Below are 18,955 nucleotides of genomic sequence, written 5' to 3'. Positions count from 1 at the left end.
CCGATACCGTCCGCAGTATGCAACCACTAGCTACCACTAGCGCAAGGCGAAAACAAGTTCCGGAAAGGGGACTGAGAGACGTCGCTCCCGGTGACGCCACTTCCGGTACGCAGCCGTTCGGCGGGCCACTTCCGGCGTCAAGGGGGGCGGCTGAGGGTTGGCAGTTAGGTGAGGCAGGCCATGAGGCCTCAGGCGCTTCTGCTGCCAACCGTGAGCGAGCTGTCGGCACGCGGGCGGCCTGGCGCTGCGCTCCGGTAAGGCGTGTGTTCGGCGGGGCGGGAACAGAAGCGCCCCCCTCAGGCGCCCGGCGGGGCCGAGACTGCGCTCCCTGCCGAAATCTAGCTTCGCGTCCTGGGTGTGGAGCGTTCACCAGCCTGGGCCACCGCTGGCCTCTTCCCAGAAACCGGTTTTGTTTGTTTCCGTCTAAATTCGCGTCGGTTTTTATTTGTCTTCCTGGCTAGGTCTGGAGACGGGCAGGAAGATAGTGCGTGTGGAGGCGCATAATGCTAAGCATTGCGCTAAGTGTTTTACTGATGCTTTTAAAGCCTTGCAGCCCCGGCGTGCTCAGGGAGTTTAAGAGTTGCGGTGGAACCGGTTTAAAAAAAAAAAAAAAAAAATCCTTTGGGGAACTTGAATGGTACTCTGAAAACCTCGGTTTACGTTTTTCCTTCCTCTTGCAGAATTCTTACTCTTTGCTACCAGTAAGCATTCGTCGCCCCTCTCCCTCACACCCTTCGCTTTTTTATTTTGATGCGGGTGTGTGAATAGGTAAAGCAGAGTCCGTAAACTTTTTTTTAAAAAGACGATACAAATCAGAAGTGATTAAATGCCCTCAAACCCCCACATACCGGTAGTTTGGCCTTTAAATTTTGTAGAATTAATTTAGGTTATCATGTAATCGGGATCGCAACACTTAAAAACCTAGTATTCAATGCAGTTTGAGCTAACTTCAGAAAAGCATATAAATTAGCATACTGGATCCAGTACTTGATTTCTGCACTGTTATATAATTGCTAAAAAGGAACATTCACATTTAGCACCAATTCCATCATATTGCTAGTTATTTTAGCATTTTTATTATACATAGTATTTTAGGTTGACTCTTGGCCACTTAAAACAGCTCATTAATAATTGGGATAAAGTATATAGAAAGCACTTTGACTAGTACCTGGTATCTAAGTGTGGGTAATTATTAACCAACATTATTATAATGATGGTTGTTTACAAAGTGTCATACCAGAGGAAGGCAAAGTCTTTATGGTTTCTGGATTGGTTTTTTTAATGGTGCCCTTTTTCTCTTTACAGATCCATGTCACCTTTAGAAATAGCTTCACAGTCAAAATAGATTTGTCTATTGTATCAAATTACAAATGTTTTCCGACTTAAATATTGTTTTTTTATCTTATCTACTACCTCTTAAACTAGTGACAAAATAGCCATGATTTCATTGCTGAAGTTGATTTTGAATATTTTGCACAAAAAACAAGTTTTGTTTTTATTTTTAATCTTTTTTAGGAGGCTATAGAAGTAATCTGGAAAATGAAATCACTACTTTCAGTGCTTGGGGTGGGGCAGAGAGGCAGACAAATTGGCACTGGTACAGTGCTGATTACCAGTAGTGATAGTGCTGATAGCCAAATTTACTGGAGGCTCTGCAGATTTTTTTGCATTAAAAGAATGATACCGGACACCTGGGTGCCTCAGTCCGTTAAGTGTCGGCCTTTTGCTGGGCTTTGGTGGTGATCTCAGGATCTTAGGATCAAATCCCACATGGGTCTCCTTGCTCAGTGGGGAGCCTGCTTCTTCCTCTGCCTGCTGCTTCCCCTGCTTGTGCTCTCTCCCTCTGACAAATAAATAAAATCTTTTAAAAATTAAATAAAATTAAATTTAAAAATATAAATAAAAGAATGATACCCCCTAAAATGATACCCATTAGGGGGAATCAACAAAATGCTTAATGTGAGTGTATTCCATATCCCACCCATTCTCCCTCCCTGGCAAGTAAGAATCATTTGAGCTTATGCTCCTCTTGCTTTTTCCTGAAGCAGGGACAGTGGCCAGGCAGTACTATAGCAGAATGACTGAAAATGTGGACTTTGGTGTCAGACTTGGATTTAAGTCACCACTCTTCCACCTGCTCTGTGTGGAGGGTTTGGAAAAATTAGGAGGCACAGGAATATTGGTGAGAAGATAAACATGAGGTCTGTTTCTTGGTCAGTGTCCTGACTTTCATTCTACCAGGACAAGCCAGAGAAGGTACATACGGAGAATGTTTTCACTTTGTCAAAGGAATATCAGATCTTAAGTGCAGTGGGGCGTGAATTGCCAGCTGCTTAGTATGACATCTCAGCCCAAATTCTAATATATGTAACACACTGTGGTCAGTGGCATATAATGACAGTTTTCTTTGTCTTCAGACTGTAGCTTGTCAGTGTGTTATGATGCCGTCTCGTACCAACCTGGCTACTGGAATCCCCAGTAGCAAAGTGAAATACTCAAGGCTCTCCAGCACAGACGATGGCTACATTGACCTTCAGGTAAATGCGGAAGGGAATTAATGAGACTGGCTGGCTCCGTTTCTGTTGAGTTAGCAGGAAGACCTTCTACGTGGAGGTTTTGCTGTCTCTGGGGATTAGAAGAAGCAGCAAGAAGGACACTTACCTCTGAGACCCTTTCAGCCATAATTTGCAGAAGGAGGGGGCTTGGTAGACCAGTTTCAAACCAGTATAAACATTGTTCATTTCTAAGAATTTTTAGTTATAACGCCAAAGCCCAGTAGTTACAAATTTTATTTAGTTTTTCTGGAAAATACTCAGATTGTGTTTTGTTAAGTAGAATTTCTTTTAAGGACTGTGTCATTGGTTCGTTTACACTTTAGTCAAAGCCAGTTCATCTTTTAAGGGAGAAACTAACTGCTAAAGCCAACAGATTGTGGGAATCTTCCTTCTTTCCTGATGTCATGAGATCCAATTTATTAAAGGTATTCTTTTGGCAAACAGTAAGTAAAACAGAATATTTAATATTTGTTAAGTTTGTATCCTACCCTGATTCGTTATTTATAAAATACTTAATGGTGTAGCATATCTCCTTCTGCCCACTTTCCCTTGGAATAGTTTAGGTGGAACCAGGGCCAAGGAGGAAGAGGCAGGAACCCATCCCTTTAAATATAAACAAATCAATGACTCTCTGCACTCTTCGGACCCATACTTGAAGGAGAGAAGTTTTGTTTTTTGAAAGCACATCTGAGAAGCTTCCAGCCCATTAGGTCAGATACAGAAATGAGGCAAATCTCAGAAAGCTTGTGTCTGAATCTTAACTTTGAATGGAACTTATTAACAAGTCAGGTTACTTGATCCCTGGGGTGGGCAACTAATGCTTTAGAAAAAGGTTTCTAAAACCTTTGACTGTATGCTCACTTAACTTTGAATGCCAGAAGTCACTTGTTTTCTTTACTTCTCCAGATCACGATGTTCCTCTTGAATCCCTAGAGATTACTACAGCCTTCCATGTGCCAGGCACTTAATAAGTATCTAATATCTAATCAATGAATGACCATAAAGTATCTTCTGTTTTTGTAAGAAAATATTTTCTTATGGTGAATGGTATATGGAATAAAATTAGAAGTAGAAAGAGTAACATTCTGCTGGGACTCCTCCGAGTGGCTATTAGAGCAGTAATTAGAGCTTCACCTCCTGTTTGTCCCTTGCCTTTCTTTCCCAGAGCTCTAGTGGGTAGTAGGACTTCCTTCAAGACACACAAACCAACCATATTGGTTCTTATTATCCTCCTTGCTTTAAAGTGTTTCAGTCCTGGTATTTTCATAATGCTATGTCTTTTGTTTGTTTTTCTTTCAGTTTAAGAAGAGTCCTCCTAAGATCCCATATAAGGCCATCGCGCTTGCGACAGTGCTGTTTTTGATTGGGGCCTTTCTCATAATCATAGGCTCCCTCCTGCTGGCTGGCTATATCAGCAAAGGGGTAAGCTGAAGTGTTTGTGGGAATGTGCATGAAATCCTTAAAGTGTGAGTCTGGGCTCTATTTTATATTCATATCTAGTACAGGAGTTTCCAGCAGAAAGAAGAAGAGAGTTTTCTTAAAAATTTCTTCTCTGGTAACAAAACATACGTTTCTTTTTTTGAGCAACAACATGCTTGTCCCAGTTTCTGTGAGGTGTGTGTGTGTGTGTGTGTGTGTGTGTGTGTGTGTGTGACATTTTCCTTCTGAGATGTCAAGCAGTCTTCCCACTGTCACAGTTTGGAACAGCAAAGGTGAGCCTAGCATTGAGGATTTCTGATTGATAAAGGCTGTACCCAGAGTAGAATTTGTTATTATAATTTTGCAGTGCCACAGACGTTCCAGGTGTGGGGAGAAGCAGTGAGGCTTGTATAGGTCTGGGGCCACTGACCATGCCAGGACTTGTGACTCTTGAGTCTGATCCTTACTACACTCGGTTTGGTTGGTGTTCTTGTTGAGCTTCAGAATGTTATCTTTATTACCTAAAGGGGTGTTTGGTGGTTCTTTTTCTTGGGCTATATACATGTGCTAATAGTGCCCAAGTTGATCTGAACTAATAATGATCACAAGTCATGGTCATACTGTCCTGCAGAGGGAACACAGCCAACATCTGAAAAACTGTGGACATTATAGAAATTGAGAATAGTAGCATTGTAGCAATAAAATGGCTGCATATGGTTTTTAAGAAGTGAATCTGATTTGCCATTGGTCCTTATCTACTTAAAATTATTATGTGGTCACCAGATGCTTACTTGGTGCAATCTTTGTTTGAACATCTAACTTTGGGACTGTGCCTTCAGTTAACTTTCTTTCTTTCTTTTTTTTTTTTTAAGATTTTATTTATTTATTTGACAGAGATCACAAGTAGGCAGAGAGGCAGGCAGATAGAGAGAGAGGTGGAAGCAGGCTCCCTGCCGAGCAGAGAGCCTGATGTGGGGCCCGATCCCAGGACCCTGGGATCACGACCTGAAATGAAAGCAGAGGCTTTAACCCACTGAGCCACCTAGGTGCCCCATTCAGTTAACTTTCGTTGCAGTATGCAGTATCAGTCCCAGAGGACTCTGTTAATTACAAATATTGAGAGTGGAGGTGAGATCCACATGCAGCAAATATCATTTTACCTTGTATGGTTTATAAAAGACTGCTTTATAAGTAAGGATAAAGATGTTAATTAAGAGAATCACTAATAAGATTGGTTTGGAGTTTTTTTTTCACTTTTTATTACAGATACTTCAAAAACAGAAGTAAATGAAATAATGTATTAAACCCCTGTGTGTCTCCCATTCATCAACAGTTATAAACATTTTGCTTCATGTATTCCCCCAACCTTTTTTTCCTATGTAGGAAACCAAATACCAGATTTATATTTTGCTGGTATTCTTTTTTATTTTGAGAGAGAGAGGGCGCATAGGAGCGGTGGTGGGGTGGAGGGCAGAGGGAGAGGGAGAGAGAAAGAATGAGAATCCTAAGCCGGCTCCACAGCCAGCGTGGAGCCCAATCTCACAGCCCTGAGCTGATGAAATCAAGAGACTGATGCTTAACCGACTGAGTCACGCAGGCGCCTCTCTTTTGCTGGTATTCTCAAGTGTGCATCTTCAGTATGCATCTGTAACAGTTTTTATATAAGTTTACAGGTGCTGTATTAATATCTCTGATCTTCATATTTTTGTTAGATTTAGAGACTTGCTTAGATTCAGGTTAGTTTTGTTTTAGAAAGTTTATTTCATGGGAAGTCCTGTGTATTTGCTATGGCAGGTTGGTTCTGAAACTTTAATGTTCATCAGAATCATCTGGCAGATTTGTTAACACACAGATTCCTTAGTTCCATTCTCAGAGATTCCAGTTCTGTAGGTGGGTTGTGAGAATCTGCATTTCTAACAAGTTCCCAGGTAATGCTGGTGGTCCATCAACCACAATTTGAGAACCAAATTGTAGTATTACATTAGGAGGCATGTAATGGTTATCCTGCTTTTAGTTGATACTAAGGTAGAGTGCTGGGTTTAAGTGCCTTCAGCCTAATTCATTTATTATAAATTTCCCCATTACCATTTATACTAGTGAATGCAGTTCTGTCATTTTCTGCGTTCATTAGCTGAAATTCTGCTGTAAAGGTCTTTCTCAAATCTACCATCTGTTTACCCCAAAATATAATGCGTATAGTGAAGGTAGGAAAAATGTTTTTCTGCTTCACAACTTTTATAAAAATACACCTAGGAACCTCAAAAACCACAAAAGGTAGTCAGAGAATGGTATCATTATAAACTCCTATTTTTTCTTTTACATATTTGTGTTTCAATCAATCACAGTCCATATTCTTTTTTTTTTTTTTTTTTTTTTTGAGTAGACTCCACACCCAGTGTGGAACCCAGTGCGGGGCTTGAACTCAAAACCCTGAGATCAAGAGTCGGATGCTTAGCCAACTGAGCCTCACAAGTGTCCCCCATATTCTTTTTAGTATCTAAATTGTTCCATGTTTGGTCAGTAGGATTCCTTCACGTTACTTCTTTCTTTTAAACATGGCCTACGTAGCCTTTGATAGCTTTCTTGCTTTCTGGCACAGCAAGTTATCCCAGGCCCAGCTATATATTTCCTGTCTGCTAACTTGTAAACAACCATTTCTCCGAAGAGCCTTGGTTTCTGTATAGGAAGTAGATTTAGAGAGATCACAGACTGGGCATTAGTGGTGCTCATGCTTCGGTTTTAATTGTTTCTAGACCTTTTCAGCAATGGAATCAAGAAATAGGTATCTTTTTTTTTTTTTTTTTAAAGATTTTATTTATTTATTTGACAGAGATCACAAGTAGGCAAAGAGGCAGGCAGAGAGAGGGGAAGGGAAGCAGGCTCCCTGCTGAGCAGAGAGCCCGATGTGGGGCTTGATCCCAGGACTCTGAGATCATGACCTGAGCCGAAAGCAGAGGCTTTAACCCACTGAGCCACCCAGGCACCCCAAGAAATAGGTATCTTTTAGAAAACAGTTTTCAGTGCAAATTTAAGATTAGAGTTAATTTAATTAGAGCTTAATTTCTTTGATATTGTATGGGTATATCTACCCTGTGGTAGTGATGTCATTACTTACTTGCCTTATTCTATGTTATACGTATAATAGCTTTAAAATAATATTGCGGGGAGCACCTGGGTGGCTCAGTCCATTAAGCCTCTGACTCTTGGTTTCAGCTTAGGTCATGATCTCAGAGTTGTGAGATTGAGCCCCATGTTGGGCTCCATGCTCAGTGTGGAGTCTACTTGTCCCTCTGTGCTCCACCCCACCCCCAACTGGCTCATGTGTGCGCACACGTGTGCGCTCTCTTTTTCTCTCTCTCTCTCTCAAATAAATAAATCTTGAAAAAAAAAAAAAGATAACAGGGATGCCTGCATGGCTCAGTCAGTTAAGCAGCTGCCTTTGACTCAGGTTATGATCCCAGGGTCCTGGGATTGAGTCCCACGTCGGGCTCCTGGCTCAGCTCCCTTTGCCTGCTGCTCCTTGTGCTCACTCTCTGTCTCTCTCTGTCTTTCTGACAAAAAATAAATAACGTCTTTAAAAAAAAAAATACCAGCGTGAGTGTTAATGCTAAGTATAGGAAGGCTAAATGCACTATAAATTTCCTTTGCAGTTCTTTAACCCCACTAAGGATGTACAGTCAATATCTTGCAAAAGAAAAAAAGAAGAAGGAAAGTAGAAAATGAAAATAAGATAACAGAAATAGCACCAAGTATGTCAGTTGTGAGAGTTGTAGACTGCTATTGTTTCTGATGTTCACGTAGTCCCATCCTTAGGCTGAGAGAGCCCCTTCAAGTTCTCTTTCCTTGTTTTGTTTTGTTTTTTTCTTTCCTTGGTTTTAAGCTGGGATTTATTGAGTCATTGTGTGTCAGCTGAGGCTGCTTGCTTTACACATATTACCTCACTTAGTTTTTACTGTCTTATATGAGGTAAATACTCCTATTTCTATTTGAACAACACAATCAAAATTATATGGAGTAGATAATCTACCAATATACATTGCGTAACTAGCCGTGTTAAAAGGAGATTTTTAGGGACGGTTGGGTGGCTCGGTTAAGTATCTGCCTTCGGCTCAGGTCATGATCCCAGGGTCCTGGAATTGAGTCCCACATTGGGCTCCTTGCTCACCAGGAAGCCTGCTTCTCCCTCTGCCTGTCACTCCACCTGGTTGTGCGCAAGTGCCTGCTCTCTCTGACAAATAAATAAATTTTTTTTAAAAAAAGATTTTTAGACTGGGTTTAAATCCTTAGTTGAAGGAAGACTTAAAATTAATGGGAAAAATGACTTATCAGATAAAGGGCTAGTATCCAAAATCTATAAAGAACTATCAAACTCAACACCCGAAGAACAGATACTCCAGTCAAGAAATGGGCAGAAGCATGAACAGACATTTCTGCAAAGAAGACATCCAAATGGCCGACAGAGACATGAAAAAGTGCTCAACATCACTCGGCATCAAGGAAATACAAATCAGAACCACAGTGAGATACCACGGCTAAAATTAACAAATCAGGAAATGACAGTTGTTGGCGAGGATGTGGAGAAAGGGGAACCCTCCTACACTGTTGGTGGGAATGCAAGCTGGTGCAGCCACTCTGGAAAACAGTATGGAGCTTCCTCCAAAAGTTGAAAATAGAGCTACCCTATGACTCAGCAATCACACTACTGGGTATTTGCCCTAAAGATACAAATGTAGTGATCTGAAGGGCACATGCACCCAAATGTTTATAGCAGCAACGTCCACAACAGCCAAACTATGGAAAGAACCTAGATGTCCATCAACAGATAAATGGGTAAAGAAGATGTGGTATAGATATACAGTGGAATACTATGCAGCCATCAAAACCCGCAAAATCCCCCTGGGGCTAATAATACATTATATGTTAATTTAAAAAATAAATAATTTATTTTTTAAAAATCATGAAATCCTGCCATTTGCAACAACGTGGATGGAACTAGAGGTTATTATGCTAAGTGAAATAAGTCAATCAGAGAAAGACAATTACCATGTGATCTTTCTGATACAAGGAATTTGAAAGGTAGAGTTGGGGGGTTGTGGGGGGGTAGGGAGGGGAAAAAAATGAAACAAAAAGGGACCAGGGAGGGAGACAAACCATAAGAGACTCTTAATCTCAGGAAACAAACTTGAGGGTTGCTGGGGGGTTGGGGGAAGGGATAGTGTGACTGGGTTATGGACATTGGGGAGGGTATGTGCTATGGTGAATGCTGTGAAATGTGTAAGCCTGATGATTCACAGACCTGTACCCCTGAAGCAAGTAACACATATATGTTAATAAAAAGAAAAAAAAATTAATGGGAAAAAAATCACAGAGGAAAAAGAGAATAAGCTTAACTGTATAAACATTTAAAACTATACCTAAAAAAATAAAAAAATAAAAAAATAAATAAAACTATACCTAAAAATAAGGCAGAGCAATTTTATAGGAGTGGATTCATTCATTTAATATATTTATTTATATATTGGGTGCAGGTGGTGATCTAGGGATGAACAAAAGTCCCTGTCCTCCTGGAACTCCCCAAATAGTTGAAGCCCTACTCTAAACACCATTTCTTCCTCTTTGACCTGTGAATTGTGATTATGGGAATATACACTAAAGAATCTGAAAGGCTAAGAAAAAGAAGTTTATTGTGTTATCCTGTACAGTTACAAAAAGTGAGAGGGGCGCCTGGGTGGCTCAGTGGGTTAAAGCCTCTGCCTTCGGCTCAGGTTATGGTCTCAGGGTCCTGGGATCGAGCCCCACATCGGGCTCTCTGCTTGGCGGAGAGCCTGCTTCCCTTCCTCTCTCTCTCTGCCTGCCTCTCTGCCTACTTGTGATCTCTGTCTGTCAAATAACTAAATAAAATCTTAAAAAAAAAAAAAAAAAGTGAGAGACAACTAAAGTATCCAACAGTCGGTGGGGCATAGTTAAGTAAAATTGTGGTGCATCCATTACAGTGGAATGGTAGACACCATTAGTTGACATAATGTGTTAGTTTCAGGTGTACAACATGATTCAATATAGTATATATTGGGAAATGGTCACAATAAGTCTAGTTAGCATCCATCACCACACATAGTTAGTTTTTTTCCTTGTAATGAGAACTTTTAAGATCTACTCTCAGCAACTTGCTAATAGTACACAATACAGTGTTTTTAGCTATAATCACCATGCTGTACACTGCATCTCCAGAACTTATTTTATGAATGGAAATTTGTACCTTCTGACTATCTTCACCCATTTTGCCTGTCTCCCACCCCCAGTGCAGAACTTCTCATAAGACTTTGGCAATTGCTTGTTATATTAAGAGACTAAAACAAGGCACAGGGTGTAGTGTGTTCACAACTAGAAACTAGAATGGAGAACAGAAGTAAAGGAAATATCTGTGGATGCAGATGGACAATTTATTTATAATTTTTAGTGCTTTGTAGTTTTTCTGCATTTTATAATAAGGAGGAAAAGAGATGTAAACCTGTTCCTTTGGTAGCATACTACCCAAAGGAAATGCTCTGAAGAGTATAAAATACTGATGTATGGGTTGAACCTATGGCTTTGTTTTATTTTTAAAAGTGATCGTTTGGGGGCGCCTGGGTGGCTCAGTGGGTTAAGCCGCTGCCTTCGGCTCAGGTCAAGATCCCAGGTCCTGGGTTCAAGCCCCACATCGGGCTTTCTGCTTAGCAGGGTGCCTGCTTCCTCCTCTCTCTCTGCCTGCCTCTCTGCCTACTTGTGATTTCTCTCTGTCAAATAAATAAATAAAATCTTTAAAAAAAAAAAAAAAAAAAAGTGATCGTTTGTATGGTACTAATGTGTTTGCCTCCTTCTGCCACTAGGGGGCAGACCGGGCCGTTCCCGTCCTGATCATTGGCATCCTGGTGTTCCTGCCAGGATTTTACCACCTGCGCATCGCCTACTATGCATCCAAAGGCTACCGGGGTTACTCCTACGATGACATTCCAGATTTTGATGACTAGCTAACCCACCCTCAACCCTGAGAAGAGTCACAGATGGGACTGAGACCAGCTTTAAGATACTGAGCGGAAACTGGCAAAGGGCTAAGGCATTCTGCAGTTTGCAGATGTTAAACAAAAGAATGGCCAGATTTTACGGGTCCATCCTCAAGATGTCAACTGAGCTTGCAATGACAAATTAACTAATTAGGACATGCTCTACTTTTCATCTCCTGGCTCTGGCAAAAGCTGTTAAGTTTTTCCACACGAATATGTATCTTGGAAGAGTAGCAATGTTAATGATGTGGGAAAGTAGGAGGTTCTTGTGTAGTGCAGAATGTTACTGCTGCCACCCTTGTTAGAGTTCAGCATTTCTTTTAAATAGTCCTCATTGTCAGTTCTGGTAGCAAATGGAAGAATTTAATATGTCAAATTTCATGTTACTAGTAATTTATTTTGAAAACATCTAAGTAGCTTACCCCTACACTCATCTCTCACTTTGTGTTCTAGTGGAAGACCTTGGCAAATCAAATGTCAATGTAGGTGCATCTGTAATATTTTTTACTTGCTTTCTTATTAACAGCAGCCAGGACTTTTTTAAGTCTCAGAGCAAGTTCCTAGAAGGTAAACACCCCTCTGTTCACTAGTCCTTGGTCAGCCACCAGTAAGCTGGCCAGCATAAAATATGGGTTATTCTGTTCTTTGTAGATCAAGATGTTCTGTATATCATGCCTTTAAGGACTGGATTTTGGCTGTTTCCTAAGGAAAAAAATGTAGATAAGTGGTTGTTATTTAGAGATTATAAACTTGTTGTTAGCATCTTGCATTATGATGTCATTCTGCTGAAGATTGCAAGACTCAGCCTGGATTCCTAGATGGACTAGACTGCCGTGGTTTGATTCTGGTTCCTAGCTTGCACAAAGTGACATATTCAAAAGAAATTAAAATGTCAAAATCTAAACCTAGACTTATAGTGAGTTAATTTCAAGTATATTTCAGAAAACATGTTAGTGATTATATGATATCTTTGATCCCAGTACCCAGGACCACCTTCTTTTTTAGAGAATGGGCCTTGTGGGTCAGACTGCTTTTCAGTCATCCTCTTACTTTGAGCTTATGGACATGGGCAACTAGAAGCCTGGAAGGGCCATCAGCTGAGATTTGGAGGGCTGTGGGTAGAAAAAGTTTATTGGGGGAGGTGAGTTCATTTTTGGATGTGGTAAATTATAGATGCATACTCTACATCCACATGAAACTGTTTAGTAGGCAATTGCAAACCGTGGATCTGGAGTTCAGGAGATAATTTAGGCCAGGGATAGAAATTAGGGAGTCATTGTTGGGACAATATCTAAAAGCTGGATGATACTACCCACAGAGTGAGTGCATATGGGGAAAAAACCAGCACTCGAGGAATGAGGGACAGAGGGGTGTGATGTGAAGCAACCTCTGAAGTTAGGTGCATTTGGTAATGGGAGAGGAGTGGAGTCCCTATGTGGAGATGACAGGCACCAGGCAAGAATTGTCACTACCAGGGGCTGGAACTGAGACAGATCTCTGGATATAGCTGCAGGCTCCTGTCCCTTTAGCCAGGATCTGAACATTTGGGCCTAGTAATGGGAGAGGAGTGTGGCGAGGCCAGTACTCTAATTGAAGCTCCTGGGCCTTGACACTGGAGTTGTAAAGAGATCAATAAAACTTTATACTGGGAACTGTTTTGTTTTGTTTTTAAAGATTTTATTTTATTTATTTGAGAGAGTGAGAAAGCACAAGAGAGGGGAGGGTCAGAGGGAGAAGCAGACTCCCTGCTGAGCGGGGAGCCTGATGCCGGACTCAATCCTGGGTCTTGTTGATCCTGGGACTCCATGATCATGACCTGAGCCAAAGGCAGTGGCTTAACCAGCTGAGCCACCCAGGCTCCCATCATGGGAACTGTTTGTAAAGCAAAGGTCAGACCAGAAGGTTTTGGCCAAACCAAATAATTTGGTCCTTTTTTTTTTTTTTTTTTTTTTTTTAAGATTTCATTTTTTTGAAAGAGAACGAGCAAGGATGGGGGAGAGGGGAAGCAGACTTGTGGAGCTTGAGCAGGGCTCAATCCCATGACCCCAAGATGACAATCTGAGCCAAAGTCAGGAGTCAAATGTTTAACCAACTCAGTCACCTAGGTACCTCTCAAGTATTGTTTACAGACTCCCTGTAACTTTGCATTGACAGTAAGTGTGTATCTTGGTCCTTTTTAGAAAACATCTAAATCTAAACAATGGTGAATGTTTCTTGAACCTTTGCCAAATGTGCCAAGCACTTTTATTCCTTACTGTTTCATTTTAATCCTTAGAAAAGAACACCAAGTTGGATAGTATTCTTAGGTAATAGGTTGGACATTTGGGACTCAAGGCAAAGCCTGAATTCCCCTTACCAAGTATGAAAGCCCAAATGCCTTTAAGGACCAGGCAAGTGAAGAAGGGGTATAGGTGGACAGAGCCATAGACAGTAGTGGGGACCCAAGTCAGTTGTCAAATATATATTTTACCTAAAAGCAGCCTCCTCCCTATCCCTGTCCCCCACAATGTTGGCTGAACCATATGCTCTAGCTTTATAAAGATTTTCTTTTCTTTTTCTTTTTTTTTAAGATCTTATTTATTTGACAGAGCGAGACACAGAGAAAGAGAGGACACAAGCAGGGGGAGTGGGGGAGAGAGAAGCAGACCTCCTGCCGAGTAGGGAGCCCAGTGTGGGCCTCCATTCCAGGATCGATTCCAGGACGCTGGGGTCATGACCTGAGCAGAAGGCAGATGCTTAACGACTGAGCCATTCAGGCGCACATAAAGATTTTCTTATTTGTGCAACAACTCTCGGACCTCTCGTCATTTCTGAGGCTAAAAATCCTCCCCGGTTGCATCAGCTCTTCTTCTGTGATGGAGATTCAGACTCGTTCCCCCTGGATAAGCTTCGCCTGGTCAGTGTGCATGTTCCTTCCTGCCAGGTTTTGTGAGGTGCTAAGGACATAACAGGAAAAACTGAGCATGGTCAGTGAGGAGCAGAGGTTGTGAACTAGTGGACACATGTTGGCCTGCGTTTTGTTTTTCAAAATAGGTTCATGTTTTGATTTGGGGATTTGCTTGAAAAATCGCTAGATTTTTCTTCTTCCTGAGAGGCTACAACCAACTGAAACAAGGTAGTAAAGCAGCTTTGAGCAGAATTCTCCAGGTCACCACAGTCCTCACCACTGCTTACTTGTGTGCCCAACCTGCTAGTTGTTTTCATTAAGGGTAAGAGTGTCTCAGAGTCCCACAAAGTCTAGCACAGTGTTTGTGGGCACTTCAGTTTCTTTTTTTTTTTTTTTTTTTTTAAAGATTTTATTTATTTGACAGAAATCACAAGTAGGCAGAGAGGCAGGCAGAGAGAGAGGAGGAAGCAGGCTCCCCGCGGAGCAGAGAGCCCGACGCGGGGCTCGATCCCAGGACCCTGAGATCATGACCCGAGCCGAAGGCAGAGGCTTTAACCCACTGAGCCACCCAGGCGCCCTGGCACTTCAGTTTCTTAAATGAAGAACCAAAGTTGAAAGTACATTTCCATCCCAGGATGCTATGTTACGTTCCTTCGAGGTGTGGATAGTTGGGCTGGTGCCATTTGATTCAGATGGTCCTAGATGACCCTCCTGTCAGCAGCCTGGCAGGCCAGCTCCTCAGATTGATTTGGTGCTACCTGTTGAGTCCACTCTCCACCCAATAACTCTGCTCAGCCGTTGAGCCCAGTTCACAGCCACCTGCACGTTCCCGCCTTCAGGGTCCTGGGGTGTCCCTGCCAGCTGGCACCGAAGAGCCTTCTGTTACTGGTTCAGTGGAAACTGGTGGAGGGACCTTCAAAGGGTTATAAACCAAATTAACTTGCCTTGGTTGTCTTGTGTCATCTAAACTATCTCGAGGCTTCTCTCTTAGACATAATCCCCTAGGCTCCTAGCCTCACGAGTTCGGTTAGGGTTTAGTGCCAGGGTGGGGAGGGTTGAGTCTTATTAGCTGTGAGGCTTTGGGCAAATTAGTCTGGAGCTTCACTTCCCTTATACAGTGGGGATAAGCCAGTTCCTACCTGTGAGGGTAAATGTGAGGACTAAATAAAACCATGGGGGAGGGCGCTGCACACACAGCCTTTCGCACGGTAAGCGGGGTTAATGGACGCTGCTGTTGGAGGAAGTGAAGGTGGTCACTCCTTTGGCTTCGGGGAGTAGTTTCTCAGGCGAGACTTAGGAGGGGAAAGAGCCCATCTGCTATCCCTGGGCCCAGCCTGTAGAATCTGTTGTTCCACGGTGGAACCGCCCTGGAGTTAGGGGCCCGAGCTAGCATGGCAGTTGTCCCCAGCCAAGGCAGGGCTCCCTGCCCTGACAGAATGGAGGGAATGAGACAGTCTCCAGCCTCTGGCCCTCCATTAGCATGCAGCTGGCAGGCACACTGTGTGCTCCAGTCCTGTGGAATGCAAGGGGAAGGGAGAGTACCAGAGCACCCCATTGTAGCCATCATGTGGGCCACAGAGGCCCCTGCCCCAGAAGGCCCTGCGGGGAGGTCCTTGGAGACCCAAGGTGGTGTAGCGGTTGCTCTAGCAGACCACCTTGCCTGGAGCTTGTTCTTCCCCCGCTTTCCCCGCTCACCTTCCGTGGGCCCTGTTCTCCACTTTTCCCTCTTTCTGTTCACCTCTTTCTCCACTTTTCCCTCCTCAGTCTTGGCTCTTGCCACTCAAAGCATGGCCTGCAACCAGGAGTTTGTTAAAAATGCAGAATCTTGGGCCTGCCCCAGCCCTGTTAAATCCAAGCCTGCGTTTCGACAAGACCTGTAGTGTGTCGGTGCCTGAGGAGCACTGTTTGAGGCTCCCTGTGCCTCTTAATCCGTTTCTTCCCTTTGGGCCTGGCCCTCCTCTGGCAGCACCAATGGCTGAGTGGGGGGGACCAAAATTTAGAGCTCCCCCTCCTTGATCCACCATGATTCTCCAGCCAGTAACACCCAGTGTCTTGAGGAAACTTCACAGAAATGGCACAGACACAACACAGGGAGGCTTTGTGAAGATGCTTCGTGTGAGCAGTGAGAAACCGAAACAAGTTCCACAGGTGGGGAAGGTCGGTGGCAGGAGCGGGAGCACATTCAAGTGCTCTGAAGGCCAGGGGACGGGAGCTGTGTAATTTAAGATGCAGTGAGAGGGAGGATATATTTTCCTGCATATGTGAGAGGCAGGCTTTGCGACTCAGGAGTTTCCCCTGAACACTGGAGGTGCTGTCTTTCGCCCCTAGCTCTGTGGGTCTCCCAATACCTCCATGCTTTCATTCCTCTTACTAACAGGAGAAGAGCCAACTAGAACGTGCTCCAGTCTTGGCTAAGGCATTGGTCCTTCAGGAGGGTTTTCTCCGGGATTAATATCCATAGAATTTGCTCTGAGACCACCACCCTCAGGACCAGTATGCCCCTACAGCTGAATCACCGACACAGCTAGGAGGGTTTGTGGCCTGGTGGAGTGGAGATGACAGGCACCAGGCAAGAATTGTCACTACCAGGGCTGGAACTGAGACAGATCTCTGGATATAGCTGCAGGCTCCTGTCCCTTTAGCCAGGATCTGAACATTTGAAGACTTCAGAGCATATTGCCAGGGTATTTGCCAAGAGCACCAGGTTTCCCCTTCTCGGGGACGTCAGCAAATGCCAGGTATCTTCTCCATTTAATGGAAGTGAAACCACAGTGGGGCCAAAAGAGCATGGAATGAATGATGTCAGCAAATTCCAGGTATCTTCTCCATTTAATGGAAGTGAAACCACAGTGGGACCAAAAGAGCATGGAATGAATGGGCCCAAGATCAAGGACTCCTGCTCATTCTGAACATTGACTCAAGGTTGTCTTCCACTGTATTGCTCTCCCAGGGCTGCTGGCAGGGTAGAGTACATTTACTATTTACTTTCCAAGGCCTGGGTTACCAAAACTTGGAACTTGAGAGTACTTTGGGGGCAAGATATCTCTTTATTAAAACAACTCAACTTAAACATTAACTGAAAAAGTAGACCACAGAGCTTTGAAGGCCACTGTATCTTGATACAGTTAGGTCCTCTAGATGCCTTAACCATTAACAGCCACAGCTTTAATCTAACCTTCGTTTTATCTCCAGACTTTGTTTTAGATCTGTCTGTTAATTCACCTTGAATTCTACTTTTGAGTTTATTCATGAAATGTTTTTTGGGCACCTACTATGGACATTTGCCAGATATCAAAAAGGAATCTTGCACTTCCTTTATAAGTTTACAACTTACTTAGGGAGGAGAGCTCCATATCTGAACTAGCTAGCCAATGTAATAAGTAATATTCATCCACTAATAATTTAGACCATTGTTGCTCTGCCAAGTGGATTGGAGAGCAAAGGAGGCTCAGCAGGCTCCGAACGGGTCTGTTGGAGACAGGACTTGAGCTGGACCAAGGGCAGATGGGAGGGAACTTGGATGAACTTGTCCCCCCTCCCCACACCCACATAACACATACACTGGTAATGGGTGACGTGTTCAGGCAGGGCATTGGGAGAGTTGGGAGATAAAGATTGCCTAGGTTACATGGGACTAGGTTGTGACCAGCTAAAGAATGAGAAACTATGGTAGTTTTCTTTTTAAACTTTATTTTTCATAAGCAGTTAAACCAGGCTTATTATGAAAATCATTTGTTCTGAGCAATTCCTGCTCCCTCATTCCCCAAGGGACAAACCACCCACCTTACCCACCTTTGGTTCTTCCAGCTGAATCTCCTTGTATTGACTTTGAGCTCTCTACTTGATACATTACCACTTCACAAATTTTCAGTACTAGGCCTAACCAGTTGACTTTATTTGGTAGAAAGTGGAGATTTTGCTCCGTTCCCTCACTGTCTCCTATCCTCCTCACATACTTGCAAGCCCTCCATTTTCTCCTTGTAACTGTGTCATTTTGGATGAATCCATATTCAACACTGTGATGTGACTGAGAACATATAAACCCTATTTTTTTTTTAAAGATTTTATTTATTTATTTATTTGACAGAGAGAGATCACAAGCAGGCAGAGAGGCAGGTAGAGAGAGAGAGGAGGAAGCAGGCTCCCTGCTGAGCAGAGAGCCCGATGCGGGGCTCGATCCCAGGACCCTGAGATCATGACCTGAGCCGAAGGCAGCGGCCTAACCCACTGAGCCACCCAGGCGCCCCATATAAACCCTATTTTCAGCTTAGCCAGGACATACATTATGACTTACATCTCCCTTCTGGCTCAACTTTTGCTTTCCCTGGAGGTGACAATCTTGTTTCGTTTGTTTATGTGATCTTCTATGTACTGTCACTAATTCAGACTCTGCCATTTCTATATGTACCCCTGGTGTTCTGTCCTTGTCATCGGGAACTCCCTCTGGAGCCCGTTGCCCTTTCTTTACCTGCTTATTGTCCTCCAGAGATGAGGATGTGACTGTGGAGCCCTCAACCATCCCATGTGACTTCTGTGGAGATGTCTGGTGCCACTCAGATTTCAGGTTCTTTGTTGGCTACTGTTTTTTTTTTTTTTTTTCTGGATGCTTAAAGAGTTGCATTCAGTGTTCTGACATTTCACAGGGACACATCTTGTTGTTGGCCCATTTTTCTTCAGCATAGGTGCTCTGGTAACTCGTATCTTTTAGTGTTAGGGAATTTTCTGAAATGAATTTCTTTGATAATTTCCTTCACTCTAAAGTCTCTGTTTTCTGTTTCTGGAATTGTTTCTTTAGGGGTTGGCCCTACCTTTTCTCTCCGGTTTTTCGTATTTTTGTCTTTTTCCCATATTTTGTGTTTTTTTTTTTTTTTTTTAAGATTTTATTTATTTATTTGACAGAGATCACAAGTAGGCAGAGAAGCAGGCAGAGAGAGAGGGGGAAGCAGGCTCCCCGCTGAGCAGAGAGCCCAATGTGGGGCTCAATCCCAGGACCCTGGGATCATGACCTGAGCCGAAGGCAGAGGCTTAACCCACTGAGCTACCCAGGCGCCCCG

At 43.1% G+C, this 18,955-nt stretch overlaps 1 protein-coding gene across 3 annotated transcripts; it reads left to right on the top strand.

Moving 5' to 3' along the window:
* Positions 1 to 128: 128 nt before the first annotated feature.
* Positions 129 to 12,666, top strand: LOC111141671 (transmembrane protein 230). 3 transcript variants are annotated; one of them, XM_022494409.1, is made up of 5 exons: positions 156 to 254; positions 2,418 to 2,537; positions 2,902 to 2,998; positions 3,855 to 3,977; positions 10,841 to 12,666. In XM_022494409.1, the coding sequence occupies exons 2-5, from the start codon at positions 2,518 to 2,520 to the stop codon at positions 10,979 to 10,981; spliced, it is 381 nt and encodes a 126-aa protein (XP_022350117.1). In that variant the 5' UTR covers positions 156 to 254; positions 2,418 to 2,517; the 3' UTR covers positions 10,982 to 12,666. The 3 variants fall into 3 exon arrangements, with proteins under 3 accessions (XP_022350119.1, XP_022350117.1, XP_022350120.1); XM_022494411.1 differs by lacking the exon at positions 2,902 to 2,998 and having other exon boundaries at positions 129 to 254; XM_022494412.1 differs by lacking the exon at positions 156 to 254 and having other exon boundaries at positions 2,471 to 2,537; positions 2,902 to 2,980.
* Positions 12,667 to 18,955: the final 6,289 nt, after the last annotated feature.

Source organism: Enhydra lutris, unplaced genomic scaffold (genome assembly GCF_002288905.1).
Source record: "Enhydra lutris kenyoni isolate GAN:26980312 unplaced genomic scaffold, ASM228890v2 scaffoldscaffold6, whole genome shotgun sequence".
Classification (NCBI taxonomy): domain Eukaryota; kingdom Metazoa; phylum Chordata; class Mammalia; order Carnivora; family Mustelidae; genus Enhydra; species Enhydra lutris.
This window is presented reverse-complemented; position numbering and strand designations above follow the sequence as displayed.

Coding starts and splice junctions, on each gene's coding strand:
- LOC111141671 (XM_022494409.1), top strand. CDS start 2,518: ATGGCTACATTGACCTTCAG. Junction 2,538..2,901: donor ATGGCTACATTGACCTTCAG/GTAAATGCGGAA, acceptor TCATCTTTTAAG/GGAGAAACTAACTGCTAAAG. Junction 3,978..10,840: donor CTGGCTATATCAGCAAAGGG/GTAAGCTGAAGT, acceptor TTCTGCCACTAG/GGGGCAGACCGGGCCGTTCC.